General features: G+C 41.8%; 1 protein-coding gene and 3 non-coding genes across 5 annotated transcripts in view; 3 read left to right on the plus strand and 1 right to left on the minus strand.

Annotated features, from left to right (window-relative positions):
* Positions 1–2131: 2131 nt before the first annotated feature.
* adcy10 (adenylate cyclase 10) overlaps positions 2132–21601 on the minus strand; it is a 28712-nt gene continuing 9242 nt past the window's right edge. For both annotated transcript variants that reach the window (XM_022248017.2, XM_022248016.2), the window contains 22 exons: positions 21217–21400; positions 19992–20044; positions 19171–19336; positions 18178–18370; positions 17860–17946; positions 17296–17576; positions 16494–16725; positions 15599–15767; positions 14464–15123; positions 13725–13766; positions 12686–12938; positions 11989–12211; positions 10724–10861; positions 10026–10201; positions 9619–9763; positions 8863–8954; positions 8460–8578; positions 6083–6179; positions 5047–5162; positions 4607–4724; positions 3842–4037; positions 2132–3354 (listed from right to left, as the gene is read on the minus strand). In XM_022248017.2, the coding sequence (XP_022103709.2) occupies positions 3028–3354; positions 3842–4037; positions 4607–4724; positions 5047–5162; positions 6083–6179; positions 8460–8578; positions 8863–8954; positions 9619–9763; positions 10026–10201; positions 10724–10861; positions 11989–12211; positions 12686–12938; positions 13725–13766; positions 14464–15123; positions 15599–15767; positions 16494–16725; positions 17296–17576; positions 17860–17946; positions 18178–18370; positions 19171–19336; positions 19992–20044; positions 21217–21400 (4067 nt within the window). In that variant the 3' untranslated portion in view covers positions 2132–3027. The remainder of the gene's footprint in view (positions 3355–3841; positions 4038–4606; positions 4725–5046; positions 5163–6082; positions 6180–8459; positions 8579–8862; positions 8955–9618; positions 9764–10025; positions 10202–10723; positions 10862–11988; positions 12212–12685; positions 12939–13724; positions 13767–14463; positions 15124–15598; positions 15768–16493; positions 16726–17295; positions 17577–17859; positions 17947–18177; positions 18371–19170; positions 19337–19991; positions 20045–21216; positions 21401–21601) is intronic.
* Trnas-gcu (transfer RNA serine (anticodon GCU)) lies at positions 11108–11189 on the plus strand. Its single transcript has one exon. It is a non-coding gene; the product is annotated as a tRNA-Ser (tRNA).
* Positions 11361–11442, plus strand: Trnas-gcu (transfer RNA serine (anticodon GCU)). Its single transcript has one exon. It is a non-coding gene; the product is annotated as a tRNA-Ser (tRNA).
* Trnas-gcu (transfer RNA serine (anticodon GCU)) lies at positions 19411–19492 on the plus strand. The gene has a single exon. It is a non-coding gene; the product is annotated as a tRNA-Ser (tRNA).

Genomic DNA, 21601 nt, shown 5'->3' on the forward strand with positions numbered 1-21601 from the left:
CAACGTACATGTACATCTCTGTACAGCTCTTTTGGGCCGACCCCAACAGAGGTAACACGGCCATCACCTTACCTTACCCCGTCTTTACGGCAAGGTGTTAATTAAGGAGGAACAAAGCAGGCTGAACTTCGTTCTCCGAATCTGGCAAACATGTGGACCACAGCTAAACACGTGTTTGTGCGGCATCCGTGTAACACAGTAAAAAGTGATCAGTCCCTCAAGTGGTACACTGCTTCGATCGTAAGATGAAAGTATAGACGTGTATTTGCCTGTCTCATGACTAAGAATGAATCCTGATGCGCTTGTTTTCTTCCGTAGCAATAGCTGATCTATTTACGTTCCTTATACTGCTGTGGCGGATTTGCAGCTTTGTATGGCTTGAACTATTCAAACGCACTGCACTTTGGGGTTTGCTGGAGGGTGCTTCTGCACCCGAGATAAGATAAGGTCCAGTTCATTTGGGTGTGAGTTTTGAACACACGCCACGTATTCTCGATGGGTCATACAACCATACTGGTTGCCCCTGCCTTAACGTCTCCTTATCAGCCTTCAGCTGATTATATTTTTGATCCTGGTACTGGGCACTCTTGTGCAGCTTGATGTGCTTTTTGCAATTTCGCTCTTAGATTATCAACATAACCTTGGGATGTAGGTTTGCGGGTACACCATGTAATATTCTCTTTTGGGAAGAGGTGTGGTTCTGAGAAGAACCGGTGAGTGTTTCAGAACCACACCTCTTCCAAAAAGAGAATATTACATGGTGTACCCGCAAACCTACATCCTATGTACTTCCACCATGCAAAGCTTCAAATCTTACTCAACATAACCTTCGTAGTCTTCCACATCTGACTCAATGGATCTTTCCTCTGCGGGCGAAGCTACCACTGCTTCAAGGGGCAGAGTTAAATTTCTCCTCAACATCATCTCATTTTGGAGTTTGTCAGTACTCTCATGCACAGTGGTATGGTAGGCCATCATAACGGATGGTAGAGATTCATCCCACTTTCTTTGGTCATCTTCTGCATACTTTCTCAACATAGAAAGCAACGTGCGAGTATAACGCTCCGCCATACCATCACTTTGTGGATGAAACGGGGTCGCGCGTGTCTTCTCCATGCCGAACAATTTACACACAGCCTTCAAATACACAAGACTCAAAGTTACGAAATTGGTCGCTGTGTATCTCGTCCATTGCCGAACCCACACAACAATTCTTTCACCAGTTGATGGGCTATAGTTACTGCTTCTTGGTCCGGGATTCCGAACGTCTCTGTCCATGAGGTGAAGTAGTCGGCTACCATCATGATATAACGATGTCCATGATCAGGCTCTGGAAGGGGCCCTAGCATATACCTATCATGGGCAATGCGCCCATTCTCTCCTCAACCCTGTATTGTTGCAGTCTCGCTCTCTCTTGCTTTTATGGAGGCATCTTAGAGGCACACTGGTCGCACTGCTTACAGTATTTTCTTACGTCCACCTTTCATTCTCACTGTCTTCGTGGAAACGGTGTTGGCTCAGGTCTAAACGTCTTTTCCGCTGTTTCCTTAAAGGTACCGTCCACCATTTATAATAGTAATTGTCGGTGTATGTTGTTTTGAGATGACAAAGTTATTCAAAATCTAAAGAAGGGTGCCTAAGGACATTTCGTTACGTGATGAAGTTTCAGCCCAGTATGTTTCAAGAAAAGCTGTATTTCAGGATTTCCGTTGCAGATCAAAAGTTGCCGAGTCATGTTTTGAAACTGACGCCTGAATTCAGAGTCGGAGTACGATCTCACATTCATTCAGTTGTTGTTGGGTGCTTTACCCCCTCCGGACGGCATAAAAATTGTGTCAATTGAAGCACCATTTCCCCATAGTTTATTGGTTATATATTGATGAACATAATGTCAACAACTGTTCACCGTTTGCAGCGCAGTTATTTTTCTTAGCAGGACTTGAGGCTATGTGTGGTGGGCATACTAAACACGAAGAAAAATATTCTAGCGCTTGTCCCGCTATTTTGATGCTGGATGACGAGGCGCAGGAATTTGGTCTCGGGAGGATGTTATTTGCCCACAGAGGGTAAGATTGTGTTGGCGTCAAGACAGACAAAGCCTGTGGATACAATGGTGAAAAGGGAAAAGACATCGAGACTAACCATATTTTTGCCTTTTAATTCTGCCTGAAGGGGTCTGCGAAATGATGTTCAAGTGTCTCCGTCTTTAGGGTATATAGAACAGTCTAGAATTTTCTTGAAGCGTGTAATTACCCGGGTTAGAAGAGTCATAAGGCTTGTATATACTTCCATTGCTAAAGTTCTATCTTTGGCTTTATACCTAAGCCAATTGTGACATTAGATCCTTTTAAAGTTTTTATAGGCATGTTACAGACATGTTAGTGAACCATAAATCCAACAATCTCAACTTGAGGTTTCACATATTTGGGCACTTAATCCCTGCTGAAATTCTTTAACAAATTTAATCAGTTGTGTCCACTGTTGCTTCCAAGTCAATAACCTTTGATTTTGTTTACAACCATACCGACTTTGTGTTGTCATCAAGCAAAATGATAATTTCATTTTAACAGGCTGTTTGAGTAGGAAAAGATATTTCCTTTCTGGATTAACTCTATTGCTGCTATAAACTCTATTTTTAGGTTTCCAAATAGTGCTATACATGCAACAGATATCAGGAAAGGCACTACTGAATAGAGTGTATACTTTAGAAAAAGAGTGTCCACTTTCTGCAGTTCAGGGGTTATATCGCCCTGAATTATTTTCTGACTGTTCGAGTTTAATTTACCTTTGAATGGTTAGGCCAGCACCACCCAATCTTGAGCCAACATGTATGGCCTATCTTTATTATCACGACACAAACACAAGTCGAGAAACCTACATGGTCGAGAAAATCCTCAAACCTTGTTGCCTAGTTCCCCCTTGATATTGTGGAGGACAAACTCCTGGTACCCGGCTTTTAGTTCTCATAGGCATTTGGTTTCAAATGCCCATTGTACCCTGTCTGCAACGAATCACTGTTGCCTGTGTCTATTTCGGCAAAGGGAGCGAATACTTGACTACCGCAGGTGCCACACCGCCAGCAGCGCGCCAGTCCATGTCTTCCTCGGTCGATCTTTGCCAAAACTCATCCTGAGAGCGGGAGTGACTCGAATCGAACCACACCGACATGCTGTGCTGCGCCCAGGCTGCCTCGTGCTGGTTCCCCGCTTGGGTGCTCATTTCCAGGCAACGTTGTAGCTCAATTCTGGCTGCCCGCCGACTGCCATTCAGTTGGCGCATGTAGGCCTTGAGGTGATGCAGACGGGGCAGTAGTCCAGGGTATCGAGTGATATCAGACTTCAGAGCCTTCATAGTCTGTTAATTGCAATTATAGTAAATGGACTGGTTATCATAATAATGTCCAACAGTAGTGATGACACGGCAAACTACAAGCAGAAAAGTTGCAGCGATATTACCATCATTGAGAGCGGGGGATGAGGCGTTGCACTCCCACTAACATTATTGATGTTACCTCTCAGCATGACATCAAGGTTTTGCTCATGAATATGAAGAATTCATTAGCTAAAACAGGACAGCAAAATCCCTTGGAAGTTATTAAAACGAGGTTTATCAGACACAAAGGTGCACTTTAAAGGTCTGTATTTTAAAATGGCCTATGCATATTTTTTCATGACGCACGACAATAACCTCTGTAAAAGGTCACACAATCATTTTTACTGTTTTTATTAGAGCAACCACTTTTCCAGTGCTGGTTTGTCTATAAACCTAAAGAGCAGTTATTCGACAAGTAGGCCAACAGTCGGTGCCATGGTTGATGGTGAAATTCATGAAAGCTTCTCACCCTTTTCAATTTGCTCTTAACCTTAGCCGTATCTCTGCCAGCCTTGATTGTATGACAGTAACTCAGTAGGCGGCATTCTAGGATCTTGAAACCTGTCCTGACTGCCATGAAGGTGGGCAGACGATGAGAGGGCAGACTTTCCTCACTTCTAGCCAACCACTGCTGAGCAAGATCCACGCAGTCCTTCCGCATGTACCTAGGATAGCATACGATGCTAACACTGACACTTCTTTCCCTTATACTTGTGTTTAAGGTCCTAAAATGTTGCCCCTTTTCATCATCAGGCCAATAACATTCCTAAAACCACCTCAGCTCTCCGGGGAGTTTATAGCTCAACGCTGCCATCTCTGGTGATAACGGCTAGTCAAACACATTAATCATGGTTGCCCGCCCTCACATGCACCAGAACTAGCTTTCTTAAATTCTGTACTCCCCTAAACCTGCCCTAGGAATGCTACCGTGTAGTCACTATTGAATTCATTTTAGGAACAATTCAACCCCACGTTTAAACAAAATGAGACAATTCATGGTTACTGACAATTACAGCTTTGAAGCACGCCCTGTCTCTATCAGGCTCAATTTAATCAAATCATCCGATAACTCCCTTGACGGTTATTAACCTAAACATTTCCTCTTATGGTCACTGCCTTGGGAAAAAACGAAGCCATTGTAGAGCGTTATATGGGTTTTAAGTAAATTTGTTGAAGAAAATACGTTGTAATTCAGAGGCCGCTGTGAAGCTTCAAAGGCTAAGAACGTACCTACCATAATGACAGTGAGGCCATTAGATAACATCTTGACGTGGTATCAGAGGCATAAGCTGGATCGTGTGATACCTGGCTACAGAAGGTAACACATGCCTCGTGGGTCTCCAGCGCAAATCCTAACCGAGTAAAGCACATTAAATGGGAACAAGGTTCGTGCAAGGTCTACAAGCTGAGCTAGTCTAGGGCCAAGTTGTCTCATACATTTTGATATCACTGTTTAACTTGGGTTGCCACTACGTACATTTTGACAGTTTTGGGTGCGGCAAGCACAAAATGACATTTATTGCATGTCCAAAGTAATCAGGCATTTGGAGAAAGCGAAGAGGAGAGCTTTTACTTTAATTATAATCTTATTGTTTTAATTTTAAATAAAATTCTTTTTATAATAATTCAGTTAAAATGTCTATTTTGGTGATTTTTTTTATTGAGATAAAGTACCTGCTTCTAGGATGAGATCTAGGCAACCGCAGTAATACGCTCCACGGGCCTTAAAGTCCTCTTCCTCGCTAGCTGCGTAAGAGAGCTTACCCAACATCTCCACACAAGATGCCAGCCTATATTGCGGACGTGAAAATATTGGTGGAACCGTTGAATTGCTTTCAGACGACTTCGGCAGCAAGAGATTGACGAGGGTGGTTTTTGGTTTAGAGCTATTTGTTTTTGGTTTAGAGCTATTTGGATGGGTGACTGCATGAGTAGTTTCAACATACCTACAAATGACACTTTAATTAATCAATGTTAACGTACGGAGGCACTTAAAGACCATATCCCAAATTAAGATCCAATCGTACAAGCAAGTTAAATACTAACGTGTGGTCATCAGCGGCGTATCCAGCTTTTGGTGTGTGAGGGGAATTCAAAAGCAAATGCACATTCGGGCCATTCAACATAATAATGAAGTTCAAAAAATATAGCCTGCTTATTTGGTAAATAGATATACCAATTACTTTCTTTCTTATTGACCTATGAAGTAATCTCAGTTAAAAAACACATTTTTAAAAATAAAAAATGAAATTTGTCGCCCCCCCCCCGCTAGATACGCCAGTGGTGGTCATGTCCTGTTATGGGCACCGTACCACTGAAGTGACCTTTTATGACAACGCAGAAGTGTTTGGACATTTTCGTGGCTTACATCTTGTGGATGCACGGCAACGTAAATAAATTCAGGCTGTATTGTACCGATAGAGAAAGCTTTTGTTAAGACCTAAAGCAAAACAACAAACCATAAGACAAAAATGCACCCAGTCTTTCGTCATTAAACACGACACTAAAAACATATTATTTTCGTTAAGTTTTTAAGTAAATTCTTCAAGTGATTTAGATTTTAATGTATGTATAGTTTGCTTATGAATGAATGTGTATATTTAAGTACTCGTATTGGTGTTTTAACGGGCTCTATTGTATCTTTAGATTTGGTTTTTATCCTTTTATGCTTCATGAGAATAAATTATTATCATTACTGTAACACTCTCACCTGCCAGCAAGAAGCAGCGCGTTTGCCAAGAGAGGCAGTGTTTTAATCTGAAGATTGATGTCGTGAATCTTTTCCGATATCTTGAGTGCACTGTAACCTGTCATGGAGAAATCAAAGGTAGTTTTGGCACAGAAGAGATATTAACAAACTGTTCAGAGACTGGGTGTGACGTAGTCATGTTAAAGCGGATTACCGGGCGATGAACCGAACTGTGTTTAGAAATAAAGTTCACAATTTTAAAAAATATTATTAAATATCATTGGTAGTTTCAGCACACTGATTGGTCCAGATCCCGTCACGTGGTAATTTAAAGCACCGACAACACTGTGGAAAGTGTTTAATGCGTACCAGTCAGCAGGGTGGACCCTTAAATCCGCAAACATAAATCCCGAACTCAGACAAAATGTCAGATCCTCCAAAAAAGACGAATCGCTTTTCTTGGAGTGCATGGGCGAAGTAAGAAATTTACAACCATGTTTCACTTTGTTTCTTGATATAGTGTTATCTAAATTCGTCTTGAAACACATCACGGAGCAATTATGTCTTTATTGTTTGGATCAGATCAGCAAAATATCTGCTGCTAGCATGACTAACTCTGACCAAACTGAAGAAAAAAGGCGTACCTCTCAGTGAAATTGTTGTCACAGTGTTAAAGCGTGCAGCCTTGAAATTGGCGAATTTATATGCTTTGTAATACTGCTGTGTGTGTGTGTGTGTCTGTAAGTCGACTTTTGATGAGGTGTGTCTGAACATGACAATGAGCGTGCATGGAAACATATATTTTTTTAATTCAACATGGAGGAAATCAAATCGAAACTGGGCCAATCATATTTCCAGGATGTTGAGTTGGACATTCTCCCTGAATTTTGCACTTTTGCTTCTTTGTATTAAATCACTGAATGTCACAAATCTCAAGTTGCCTAGTATGCACTTACGGAATAGTTTGTTGACTGGGTGTGATCCATATTGGCGTTCATTCTATCTGCATTTTTATTTTCAACTAGAGTCAAATCGTCATTGCGTGACGATCAAATGAAACGACTTTTTTCACAGCATGCTGTTAAAGGGTCCATGAAGACATCCGTGGACAAACTGTTGATTAATTGTTCTACATGTTCACTGCTATGCCAATGAAACGATAGGGGATGTAAAAATGGAACACAATTCCCTTTGCTGTTGTTCATTTTACTGACCCCTCCGGAATACTTAATCCTGACAAATGATGGCGTTATGAGTGACGTACATGTGAGAACCTAAATGATAGTCAGGCACCCTTTCGGTTCGTATAGACCCGAGGGGAACATCGACATTAGACTCTTACGTGCCCGCGTAAACTGTTCAAACGTAAAATGTACAATTCCATGTATACGATGCCCACGCTCTCGGTAAAAGCATGTTCACATGCGGTAGAGCCAACGTATGAGAAATTGCATAAGGTATTGAAACGCATCTTTGTTGTTCGCGTTTCATGAAGTTCCTCGTCGTCTTTTACAGGTTTCTTTTTTTATTTATTTTTTACTTTTTTTTTATTTCTCATAGATCGGAAAACGAGTTTTACGTGTTCGGAAAAAACACTTTGACTCGAAATGCGCACTGCGCAGTTTAGAGCTCTCTGTCGGTCCTAACCATTTGCCCGGGTCAGTCTAACTAAATTTCGCTTTTGTTGGAAGGTTCTTCAGGCTTTTACAATCTTTAACGGTGTTGCCGCTTCCTGCGGCAACAAATCTGATCGGAATGATCTGTTAACCACCAAAGATTGGACTGAATTTTCCAAACTTGACCTGAGATATGCATGCATTGACGCGCTAGAGCACACTATAGCGGCGCGCGGCGATGTCTTCTCAAATGTATACATCACAGATGTGCAAATCTTCTATGTTAATGAGATACCTTTAATCAAATACCTTTTACATTCTGGATATCGTTTAAAACCTACAATTTCCTTTTTTAACAATTAAAAACCCCTTTTCAGGGAACCTTTAAATGTTTATACAACAATGAAGTATTGGGTTGGAGATACAATTTCCATCCAGGTGTTTGTTGCCTCTCAGATGATATACAAATTCATTATTATGAACTGAAAGGAGCTGATCTAAATAAAAGTCAACTGGATTTGATGTTGAATCTAGCTGCTCCCACAACAGTTATTACTGCCCAACAGCGCATGAGAAAATACCGTGGGTACTAATGATGCGACAATTTACGCAGTTAACCATGCAAATGGTTAACTGCGTAAATTGTATGTGTAATGTATATGTATGTGTCTGATACCAAAAGAAATGAAGGAAAGTTTGAAAGATGGCCAAATCGAATTTTTTTCCAATCTATAATGAAAAGCGATGAACTGGAAAGTTTTGCCAAGAGAAATGGGGCCTACCTGTATCAATTGCACCCTGTACATAGCCATTACTAAGCCGAATTCCCGTACTGACAGCGTATAGGTGACCTATGGTAATGAGGTCATCTGGGCCGACTCCAATTGGTGACTCGATGCATCTGACCAAACAAAGTCAACCGAAAAAATACTAGTAAGTGTTGTGATTGGACTGAGTTAAGTTCTGAAGGGGCACTACAGTCATTTCAAATATGGACAAGTGCGGCGCAGCACGGTAATAGTTTCCTTATTTTCCTGGGGAGTCTCCTTCGAAAACGTATATTTATTTCGTAATGCTGGAGAGTTGGAAAATCTCTTTCAATGGACATTCAACACCACAGTTTTGTCTGCCTATAGCAGTTTCGTATTCCGTCTCTTACATTTCGTAGCGAACAGCAAGTCTTACCTCCGCATTGCAATCTGCTCGTAACGGCGGCCCATTTCTGTCCACTGCTGCATCTGACAGCATAGAATCATGTTGCTGTATGCGCTGATGAGCTTTGAAAAAGTAAGAAGGGAAATTCAACCTGAGTTTTCAAGGATAGCTTTGATGTAGACAACTGTATGAGTTTCATATTTTGCCGCTCACAGCAAGAGCTACGATCAGTGAATCATAGCGATTCATAAAGATTTTCGTGAGACCGAGGACATTTATATCACACCTCTCGCTGGTGCTTAATCCTGGTTGGTTAAAAAAAGGTCAGGTGGCGCTCACTGATATAAGCTGGTTCATGAAATATGCGCACGCGTTATTGCCTCAGTATACTTGAGTATATGAGTAAAACGTGGTGAGTTAAGTATAAATGAGTATTATATTCTCATTTTAACTCCCTCTTGATGTTGCTAAGGCTCATCATGAAACCGAAAACTGAAAGTTTCTTATCTATTAAACTTTTATGTTAGACAGAGGTTTGTAATGGAAAATGAAAATACCGGCATAATTCGGCCAATAGTTCATGTATATGGCCCTTGGGTACTGTTAGTGACCAGAATTTGACCCTTTCCCTTGGCCTTTGACTAAGACTGTTGCTTTAAAGAAAAGCAAGAAATTTACGTTCTGGGATTGTGGTATAGCTACCGTATGATTTGATACGACTAGACTTGACCAACAAATCCTGTTGCACCCATATGCCATCCTGATTAATACCCTTGTAATTATTACCTCGTCGAGGTCATCATCAGCATTTTCGGCGAGATTGACTTGTTGGAGGGCCGCTAGGAGACACCGTAGAGCGTCCTGCTGCCGGTCGTATGAGTGCCACATGTGTGACAGGCAGCGGGCCTGCTCCAAATATTTCTCACGTTTGCTATCAGTAAATGAAACTTTAACTTTTCACAACACAATAAATTTCTAAAATTTAAATTAGATTTCTCACACCGTAAACGACTGCACTGCAAAATTCCATAGGGACGCTTTATGTTGGCACAATGGTTCTAATAGTGAAAATAGTTCTGAGCGGTACCGATAAGTTTACAAGGTCTTTTATAACACAAAGTTTCGAGTCAAAACTTTGCGTCAAAACATCACAAAGTAATTAAAAAGGTTTTACAGTTTAGTTTCAGACTTACGACGGATTTCCGAAGGTGCGTTCTGGAAACCAAATGTGGAAGAGCTGGCGAAATCCTGCACTGAATAATTTCAGATGCGCGCCAAATTTGGAAGATGGCTGTCGGTTGCCAAGGAGCCTTAGTGATTTGTGGAAGTGGGGCATAGACTCGTCCAGTCGATTCATTTTGAATAAAGCCTGTTTAGCAATGATAAACAGATCAAGGATCTGATGGGATGAGTAAACAACAGACAACATACTGCCCAGTGTTGGGTTGAGTTTTACTAGATGTCAAAAGCTGTCAAGCAATTAGGCAATAGATTCGTTTGACAGAACTGTCAATTCTAATAGCAGAATTTTTAAGGGGTTTTTAGAGTGTAAGGAGTGCGTTCAATTAAAGATGCGGGTGCACAATATCGAATAAGCCCGATTTTCCAAATAATTATTATTCATTCACATTTCTTTCACACTCTGCATAGATACAATTACAGACATTAGGAGCGAAATATATATTAAACAAATTCTACTTCAAATAGCGAAAGGAAGTGATGTTAAAAGTAGCTGCAGTGTGAATACATCCAAAAGCCAAAGACTGAGTCGAAAATGCCTTTAATGAAAAACATAATAATGACAAAGCAATATTGATTTAGGATGAAATAAGAAATTAAGGACTACAAAGGCGATAAACGTAAAATGATGCCAGACAGAATACAGTCTGACCTGACCCATCGTGCTTTCGATTTTAGCGCGCTCATGTTTGTCGATAGTGACAACCTGCGTCGGATCATCTGTCAATGGGTTGTGGCCTCTGTCGATGTCTTTGATGATGTCAATAGCCTCTTGCAAGTAAGACATAGCCTGTTAATGATTTTAAAAAGAAGACCTTGAATGCTACAAGATCGTAGGAGAAAAAAAACCAGTTCCACCTTCGTTGTATCTACCACTCTGATCTTTAATGAGCATTCTTGAATTTCTGTCTGTTAATGTAAGCCTACCACAGTGTTGACTGGTTAACCCATTTCTATCCAGTGGAAGAACCGCCACAATCATGTGATAATAAATAAGGTAAATAATAATCTTAAGCCCACAAGTGAGGACTGATGAGACGAGGTGGCCGAGTGGTTAAGGCGATGGACTGCTAATCCATTGTGCTCTGCACGCGTGGGTTCGAATCCCATCCTCGTCGAAATATCAGTCTTTTTAGGGCGCGGTTTGTGTATATTTTCGTTTTGTTGACGGTAAGGAAGAATTGTGCATGGACTTGAATTATTGACTCAACACGATGATGTAGGTTAGGGACAATTTTTCTTATTCAATGTTATGAAATCAAATGAAAAACCAAAGGACAAGGCATAAAGACGAGGTGGCCAAGTGGTTAAAGCGATGGACTGCTAATCCATTGTTCTCTACACGCGTGGGTTCGAATCCCATCTTTGTTGCATTATCAATTTTTGAGGGTGTGGTTTGTATGCATCATAGTTTCTTCGTGTGTGGACGAAGACTTAACATGACGATGTCGGCCAGGAAATGATTTTTCTCATAACTCTCTGTTTTAAAAGTGGCAAATTCAGAAGTAATATTTTAAAGCTACATTAAGACGAGGTGGACTGCTCATCCATTGTGCTCTGTAGGGGGGGTTCGAAACCCATCCTCAGTTTTTGTTTGGAATATCTTTGAGCTCCCTAAAATATTGGGAGGATTGTCTCATTTTAAAATTATAATACAAATAATTTACACAGTGTCGCTGTCTTTTTAACAGCAAAGTTTGTTTACTTCCCTAGCTTTTCAATAAACTGCACGGAAGAAAATTACCGTACCAAGTTTGAAAGAAAGGTTCCAGTGATGTCAAGCACGAATGGAAATAAATTTCATTTATCGATTATTACATAAATTATTTAGGGTTGATTTTGGTATTATGACCTTAACCGGGGGAGCTTTCTTGTTAAGATACAATTTTCAGTCAACTGTCATTCTACGTTTCGCACCTGCATGTTGTTTCCTGTAGCCACAGCCGCACTGCCGGCTTCCGATAGGAAATGAACAGTCTTGACTGTGTAGCATGCAGCGCGCCAATGTCGCACGAGCTGCGGATAGATGGAGTTGAGGACGTCGGTGCATCGACACTCACGCAGATCCATCCGCTCAAAGTCTAACGTGCTACGGCTACCCGAGCGGCTACTGGCTGGCGAGTCGGAGACTTCACCAAAACTGACATTTGGTTGGAGAAAAGGTCTGATTTAGTTAAGCTCTGTTGCTAAGGTTTCTCTTAATAGGTCATTTGCGTTTGAGGATAAAATACTTCAAGCCACGAGAGGAACGGTCGTTTTCTGTGATTAATTGTTGTTTGTAATACAAATTTATTACTGTCAGGTCATTTTCCATGAGGAATCCGTTACACCATGGATACTTTGCGAAGCTCATGCGGAAAAAAAAAATCTGATACGGCATTGTTATGGAGGATTTGGTGCTGGTCCACGTAACGATGTTCTTCGGCTCGAACACAGATACCGGGACGATACTTCGGTGTTATTGTCATCTGTACTCCCTGCCTTTCCGAAGACATCAGGGTTGCGTAGGCCTACACATTCAACTGCAAATCTACATTGTATGCAGAAGGCCCTCGGCTTCTAAACCACTTCTAATGCAACAAGCGTCAATGCTAGCTCAACGAGGCTGACTCACCTGATCACACTGATGCTGCAGTCTAACGAGCCCTTACGCAGTACCAACGTACCCCTTCGAGCAGGTAAGCCCTTCGCCGTGGCTGAAGGTGGCTTCTCCTCATCGTCGCTGTCTTCTTCTTCGTGGAGGAGGAGGTGTGACCCACGTGGCTCGTCCGTGTTTGGTGAAACTGAGGCCATCTTGCGACGTTTCAGACTCTTCTTCAGGGAACCCATCATATTCTCAGTCTGATCCTGGACAAAAGTCTCTTGCTCTATAAATTGATATATACAATAATTTACTTTAAATTATTTTACCTAAACAAGGTCTCAAGGACATTAATTAGCGTTAAGACAAAAATCTTGCACACTTTTGCAGATTGCAGATTAATCACATCGATTAAAAATCTTAATATCCATACTGACGCTAAAAATGAAAGCGATCCTAGAATTAAATACCGGTACTAAAAAGCTTTAAACACGCTCTCAAGTGTTGCCAGAGCGTGCATTTTCAAATTTGTCAATGTGCGTACATGTATATACTTTTGATCGGAACAAAATGCCACTTTAGCAAATTGGTTTTCAGTCATTGCAAGAAACAAAGAAAACGAATGTCTTGTATTCCATGACGTTTTTTTTCGGAGATGAACCAATCGTTCGAGTCCGAGCCTCTACGGCGTCCGTTTTTGAGGAGGTGAATTAAAGCGTATCCGTGTTTAAGGCAATGAGTACATAGGGATTAGCGCGTACGCTACATGTATTTAGGCGTACGTGAAAGAAATAAAATATGCACGGATGTAAATATTCTATCTATTTCAGATCTATGGAAGGAAATCTCTTCAGTTCCATGTTGTGGATCATTAACTACCAACTCTTTGTTTCGAGGAATATTTACTATGTAATTAGACTTAATTTGTCCAAAGAAGAGCAGGTGAAAATCCAATTCTATTGTGGTTGAAAATTTCTTCTGTCTTGATTTTCTATCCAGATGTAGATATCGTCACCAAAAATGCTTTTAAGGCACTAAACTGTCATAGTCAGAGAACTGACAGGGTTTTCACCTGCTATCAATTTGTCGAAGCTCACATGTCGAGAGTAACGACCTGCCAAAAAGAAGTTACAAACATGTTAAATAATGGCATTGGAAATGTTCTATTATAAGCTATACTGGATATGAGGGGAGCGCCATTATTCGCCTCTGTTGGTGTTAGTAGGTTCATTTCCTTTTCTTGTTGGGGAAACTGCATTTCTGAGTCATGGCTCCACTGTTTGTGTCCAAGCAAGGACACTTAACCGAGCTATCCCATCAGCAGTATGAATTCAGAAGAATAAAAGGCCTACACCCATTGCATTCCTCTTTTGAATCCGTGGAGTTGAACTTAAGGTATACATGAAGAATACACGGCCTGTTCAAGTGTGAGCCCATTGCTCCCGGCCTGAGGGTAGTGCCAACTTCAGACTTTGGAACCAAAATGACTGGTCAATTGTCCATGTGCACTGACGCATAATCCACCCATTTCGGCTCCAATAACTGAGACACTCATGCCGGAATTCCTGTATAAGTGGCTCAGTGCTCGGATAGACAAGTACCCCCTCATTGTGCAAAGAAAAGACAGACTGGTGGGGAGTTTTTCAAGCTTGCCGCTTTCCTATGGTGCGTCTACAAGGCTACCTATACACAGACTGCACAAAACATTCCCAATCTGATAGCTGCACAGTACTAGAAAACTTACATTGCAACTGACATTCAAAATGGTCAAGTGGTCTGAAGTTGATCTGGTTACTAGCATTTTGGCTAACCTTCTTCAGTTTTATTACTTAAATCTGTGTTTGTACGGAGCTCTTGTGCCTGACCGCCATTGGTCATCTTCGTCGTTACCCTCTTGAGGGTTGTTTCACCAGTTAGTTGATGGCCTCCTGGGAGGAAGTCGCCACCGCCGCACGCCACACATTTATGTGCCTGGGACTCCAGGAATTCAGCGGCTTGGCGGTGGAGTTTGCGTCGCTGCTCAGCAAGGAACAACCCGTAGGCCGTCTCCTGCATGAAGGCGCTGGTGAAGCGTAGATTGGTGCAGTCGGTCACAAACATATGGGAGGAAGCGGCCGACACCTCCACGGAGCTCAACTCCGCTTCCTGGCGCTCCGTCTTTGGGCAGTGGCAGATGACTCCGGACGAGAGCCGGTTGCCGCGACCAAGCGCCCCAAAGTAACTGGAGAGAGAGCTGGCAACGCCCTGGCTGGGCCGCTGGGCGGAGCTGTGGAGTGACATGTAGTAGGTGGCGCACTCGAACACCCCGGCCTTCATCAAAGCGTGTAGCAGACGACGGATCTTCCATGGCGTGGTGTTTGGTGTAATCATCTCTAACATGCGGCGACTAAACGTCAAGCCGAGTACAGCAGCACACTTGACCAGCATCTGTTCAGAAGGCTTCATGTGATCAATACGAGCCAACATCATTCCTGGTAGAAACCAAAAGGGCAAGATGGACTAATTCAGACTTTACTAAGATTGCACAAAGTTTGGGGGGATTAGTTTATAATCATGGAACATATTTTTGGGCTTTTCATCTAAATCAGTGCTGACATCAAATATCTATTTTGTGTGTGTGATTTTCATTGATACTTTATGAAGAATAAATGAAAATTTTACCCTTATTAAATTATTAAATCACGTCATGTTTCACTTGTGAAGTGGACGTGTTTCGATGTCTGTTTGTTTCGACTGCGACTGTGAGACTTTGGATGCCGAGGTACACGCAACGTGAAATATTACTTCCGTGTGAGAAAGGGGGTCTGATCGTTATTGCGCACGTGTCAGTGAAGTTAACACTGGAAACCAAACAGTTTCAAAGGAGGTAAAGAGTCCACTTAACGGTCAGAATATCACACAAGTTCAAATCTCATGTGACATTGACATGAAAGGCAATCAAACCACCTGTCATGGAGTCTGGTATCTGTAGGTCAGTCAAGTTGACTCCTGCAGCCAGTACGCACACCATCTTAGGCTCATCATCATCCTCTTCTGCAGCAAGTCCTTCCTCTTGCAGCTCCTGTAGTCTCTCCAGCAGAGTCGGAGGTATCGGTTGCTGGAACATCGGTGCAGTCTGCGTAAGATTTTTTAACATGTATCAGCCTGGTAATTTGTTCCACTGAGCAACCCTTTTTTGTGTGTATTGTTATTACGATTTTCAGAAAAGATGTTTCCTGTCATCAGTCGCACCGCACTCATCTTGCAAGCTGCATAAGTAGCGTTGGGGGGGCTGGCCTCCTTATGCTTGTTGCCATTTTTAAGTGCCACTAGTTTGGAAACGGTACTATGAGAGGGGTGTTAAGACGTCATTTACTAACGAAAAACATTGGGCGGTCGTTTCAGAAAAAGTCCAATTTCCTCCTCCGTACACAAGAATTGGTTACCGTACGCCACTTACCCTTTGTCCGTCATCACGTACAGCAAGGCATGCATCAAAAGGGTATGGAGCAGTTAAAGAAGCTAGTGATTCAAAAGTTGTTAAAATGGACAACAGATTACGGAGTGTAGTGCATGCAATGATGCTTTAAATCTTACATAAATTAATTGCGATGGACTGATGAGGCTTTAGCCATGCACCTGTATAACGTCATGGAGGCGCCTTTCCATACGCGCGTCAACACTTGCATCAAGCGTTGGATATCAGTCAAAATCGCGCTTGGAGCGATTTTGACGTATAAACCGGGCAGAGTATTCTGTTCAAAACACCAGTGAAATCCAGTCGTTTTAACAGTGAAATCCTATCATTCACTCATAAATCTTGTCTGCATTACAGATATAGCGTCACAGGATGCCACCTCACCCCGCTATCTACACTGCTCCGCCTGCTACGACCAGGTACACCACCGCTGGCGCTGCTGTCACGTCGCTTCTGAAGCACGGTCAGGCTCGGCGTAATGTTGGCGGTCTGATCCTCATCCGCGGCAGCTCGGTTACTACCCTCCGGCACGATCAGGAGTTGATTGGCTGCCGTCAGTTCCTGGAGTAGCTGCTCACACCAAGAAGCTATGCCGTGGCTCTTCTTCTGAAGTATGCTGAGAGGTAAAAATATTCTTATTTCAAGAAGATTGAAACTTTTCTTTGGTTGTGTGCTTGTTCGAGAATCAACTTCTTTGTTTTGAAAAAGGCAAAAGGGATACGCGCAATGAGCACATTTTCTAAGCCAACTGGCGCACATGCGTGACGTCAGAATTCAATTTAAGACATCCAGCATTATACAAGCACAGTCTGTTATCATTTCCATCAAATTTAAGTTGTTTTTTTTTTCATATTTTGTGAAATAAGTGTATCTTTTACCCAGGGTAAGTTCAATCTATCAGTTGCAGAAACAGCCCAAACAATTATCCATGATTTTTTTTTGAATATCGTGGAATTGACACATCGGTTTAGACTTTATTCTGAGAGTTTGAAATTTGGTGCTAAGTATTATTACAGTCTTTCACTCAATAAGCACAAATGTGGAAGTTCATCTTGAGCCTGAGTGAAGATCGAAATGACTCCAATCACGTTACTCAAGCGGACTCGAGTCAAGATGTTTGTCGACTCTGAACTCAAGGCACTACAAGTTAATGACTCAACTCGAGTCACACGAGGTACTGACTGACCGAACAAGGTCTTCGGGTACGCGGACGACATCCAGCAGCTGACAGGCCAAGGAAGCCATCTCGGTAGAGCGTAGTCCACCTAATTTGATGTGCAGCGTGTTGGGGTGAACTAGCACGCGATGGGCCGCAACGCAAGGCGGCTTGTCCGGCTTGAAGGGCCGCATAGTCAGCACGCAAACTGCCGAGGAATCCTCGGCAAAGTCCGTCAAGAAATCCCAGGAGTCTGGGTCGATGAAATGTGCATCGTCGACAGCAAATATGACACACTGGTCCAAGGTGAACTGGAGGTTTAATAGAAAAGTATGAATGATCTGTGAACACTACGCACAAGTTTCCATGTGACAACAACATTTTGCTAATGTTGGTAATTTGCTCAGGATGTTTCAGTGAAACTTGCCGAATATTTTAATGTTTCGGGAGAACCAAGTCAAAATACATACGGTACTTTGAATTTTTCTTTTCTGATTTTACGCATGCTATGGTCGCACTTTCATGATTGAAGCAAATATACTACGAAATAGGCTTAAAGCAATCGTTTTCCAAGTTGATTCAAAGCTTCCCCACCTGATGTACTATCTTGCCGAGCAGGCTATGCAACTCCCCAATACGCTGTTCATTCTGCATAATCTGAAACCTGGGATTTACTGGAAGCTAAGGAGAAACGGAAGACGAAAGTGCGTGAAAATGTGTTGTTACATATCTGACTTTGGTGATCATTGCGTTCAAATTGAAATAACCATTTCATATTGTTGAGGCTCGTCAAGGGAGGCGTAAACAGACCAGACAAAAGGAAATTTCTTTTGTTTATTTATGAGCGTCTGGCTCCCAAACGTGTTACTTTGTATTTCTTTCATGTTTCCTACGTTGTGGCGACAGTCTTACTTTTAGAACGAGCAAGTCATTCAAGAGGCAAAGATCTTCCCGCAGAGTCTCGTTCTGAATGTGTTCCAAGAGAGCATGCTCCCTTTCTACATGACTGACGCAGTCTTCCATATTAAGCAACATGGTGACCAGATGCTTGACGGTGTAGTACGGTACAGTCACGTCGTTCATTGTCAGCGCACAAGATATTACTCTACAAAAGAGGAGAGCTCCTTAATGAGTGACTTGATATCATTATCTTTTGTCCAACAAGCGCAAGAGGGCATTCAAAAAATAGGTATGGTAAGGCATCTTACATTTTTAGATGCGCAGAAAGTCGCAGCATCTCACCGGTTTACAAATGCTCGGGGTATTTCCGCCCATGTTGCTTTGATTCCTAGTTTTTGACTAGCATTTCTTTTTACTTTCATGTTCAAGATTTCAACAAAAATGTAAACATATTAAGTAAGAATCACACATCAGAAGAACAAATTTATTTTTTGTAAGTTTCATCTTCACACAAGTGCAGATCAAGAGGCCAATGGGGGCTAAGGCCCCGAAAGGAGCCCAAAATGAATGAGATTAATGCGATTTTTATCGTTTCATTTCTCTTTTCTCCCAAAGCGTATAAAAAGCCCCCGTGTGTAGCCTCAAAGGACAAATAAGTTACACAAAAACATTTCCAAAAGATTTACCCCCCCCCCAGTTTGGCCACGACAACCCCCCCCAAAAAAAAACAATGGGTCTGGATTCGCCTTTGTCTTTGAAACATCACGGACCGGCATTTACCGCATCGATTTTACATTTTCGTCATTATGTTTTCCTCACCACCACTCACAGATAAACATCCAAGAGACGCAGTTTGATAGACGCATTACCAGGATTACTCAACAATGGATAATATATTCATATCATCCGCTTCGTGCAGAAGCAAGTTACCAGAGCCAGTCCCAACCGATATATTGACAAAGTGTGCAGCTGTGAATCTACTTTTTGGATATCTCGGCTGGGTACCTGTTGCCTTCGCGGACAGACTCCTCAATGACAGCATCTAACATTCTGGTCTTGCCTATGCCTGCCTGGCCGTCAAATATGATGACTCGTCGATGTTCTCCTCGTTCCCTGTGCTCCTGAATCATCTGCAGCTCTTTTAGGAATACTCCCATTTCTTTATCACGACCTATGATTTGAGCAAATACACTCAATTATAACGCACAGTGAAGAAATTTTGGGGTCACTCTTTTATCTTCAGAAGACGAGGTGGCCGAGTGGTTAAGGCGATGGACTGCTAATCCATTGTGCTCTGCACGCGTGGGTTCGAATCCCATCCTCGTCGGGTGTGTTTCTTTTTTTGGGGGGGGGTGAAGGTCTCTCATGCATTAAATTGGCATGGCGTTCCACATCATAATTTCAAGTAATTTAAGTCTTATATCATAATTTCAGTTATTATTTGCTCCTTTTTACGGTAAAGGAATGTTAATCAGTTCTGCTCCCCACACACAGCTTCAAATTTCATCCTTATCAAAAAGCCATGTCCCTTTTGGTTGCTGGTTTGGGATAACGTCCAACTCTTCCAAATGAAGTACGCAGTCGGAAGCAAATCTTTCCCTTGGCACTTTAAATTAATTTTTGTTTAAAACGTAAACAAATTATATAAGTCTCGTGGACAAACTATAAAAATAATATATTGAAAACAGGTTTCCTTTTTAATTCAAATATTCCCTGTATCTTTTGCCTTAGTTATTACTTATTATGTTACTTGAATGTATTCGCATTGTTTTCGAAAATATTGTGTTTAGTAGATGTGAAATTAAAACTCGATAAACATTTCTTACCAAGTAACGGGAATTCAAACTCCGGCACACTGCTTCCCACTATAATCTCGGACCTACCACATTAGCAAAAACAATATTAAAACGAGCAGGGTGCTTCAAATAGACCTCTTTCTTTTCACACTAAAGTCGTAGGTGTTGCCTTTCAGTGGTTTCCAAAACATGGCTGTCCGTCAGTAACACATCAAAAGGGTATTAAAACTCCAAAGCTATAAGAATACCGGTATAATTACAACACAAGGTGAAGAGAGCTTCCGTCCTAATAGTTACCAACAATAGGTCACTTGGGAGACATTCCCATAGGAACGTGCACAAACTTTTTCAAATTTTACCGTCCCATAATTCAATATTCCCTAATCTGATCTTAACCAAACTTTGCATGTTTTCCTTTCAGACCCTAATCTGTCATCTGTCAAAATGTAGACTATAAAAATTTTCCTCCTTTTGGTAGTTGGAGCATTAGGGAGACATTGAAATGTCCTCCTAATGACCGATGTCTCCCTAATGTTGAAAAGTTACCACAAAATGTCTCCCAAGTGACCTATTTGGAAATACAAATGTAACGAGAAAAGAGGGGTGTTTTCTGTCGAAACTTGTACCCCCCAAAAGGCGAACTTTGGCCTCCCATACAAACACTCCGCTATTTGAGGTCTACAATTTTCGTGACGGAAAATCACGCAGTAATTTCTGTGAGGGGCTTTAAAAAGATATTAGATAAAAAAATCTAAAATATAGAGAGAAAACTTCTACTATATATTTTCTCTTGAAGTTAAGTACTGTTTGTGAATTCTTAATTTCGTAGACAGAACTGGTTCATTGTATCACGGATAAATATACTTTCTCACATACGAAATGTATCCAAAGGAGGAAAGTTTTCACTAGGTTGAGTTGAATAGAGTTATTGCGCCCGCTAAATTACATGACTTATAGTGGGGTTCAACCCCATAGAAACGTGTGTTTTGAGTGTAATTTACAAACAATACAGCCAAGTTACAGTAAAGTATCCAGCACATAGGTGGTCTGAGTACTGTACCTATACCATCGATTTTATTTTTTGTAAAAATTAATGATACTTGTGAAATGTTTTGCTTTTGGTGGACGCCATGTTTGTTTATATCTAATACCCAATATAGATCACGTGACTTAGCAGACCCAATCGGTCCATTGTGGATTGGCAAATGTTGTTTTTGAGCGATTGGTTCAACAAAGCACGGCTCTGAATTCTTACTGTTCTCCTTCCACGAATTCCTGGATAACACCAGCATTGCGGACACCTTTCATCTCCTTATGGGGGAGTTCTCGGAAGAAGTGCCTGGCGAGCTTGGAGTGATGAAAAGTCTCGGGATCACAGGAGACCCTGCCCGGGTAATGCATCATCAGACGGGCAGCCATGTTGACTTTCCTCCCAATAACTGGGGTGACAATCAGAGGAATGGTGCTTGTTTTACGTTACCTCCACAACTACACACTACTTTCCCAAAAACTACACTGGAAAAAAATGCAAGAGAAGGTTTGCTCCGGCCCAGCATGCAATTCCGGTTTTTTCTAACAAAATCCATCCGAACCCCGGTACATGTACACCAACCTGACCTACCGCAAACCAACTCCACCAA

This window comes from Acanthaster planci, linkage group LG01 (genome assembly GCF_054643075.1).
Source record: "Acanthaster planci isolate LZ-2023a linkage group LG01, COTS_SCS, whole genome shotgun sequence".
Lineage (NCBI taxonomy): Eukaryota > Metazoa > Echinodermata > Asteroidea > Valvatida > Acanthasteridae > Acanthaster > Acanthaster planci.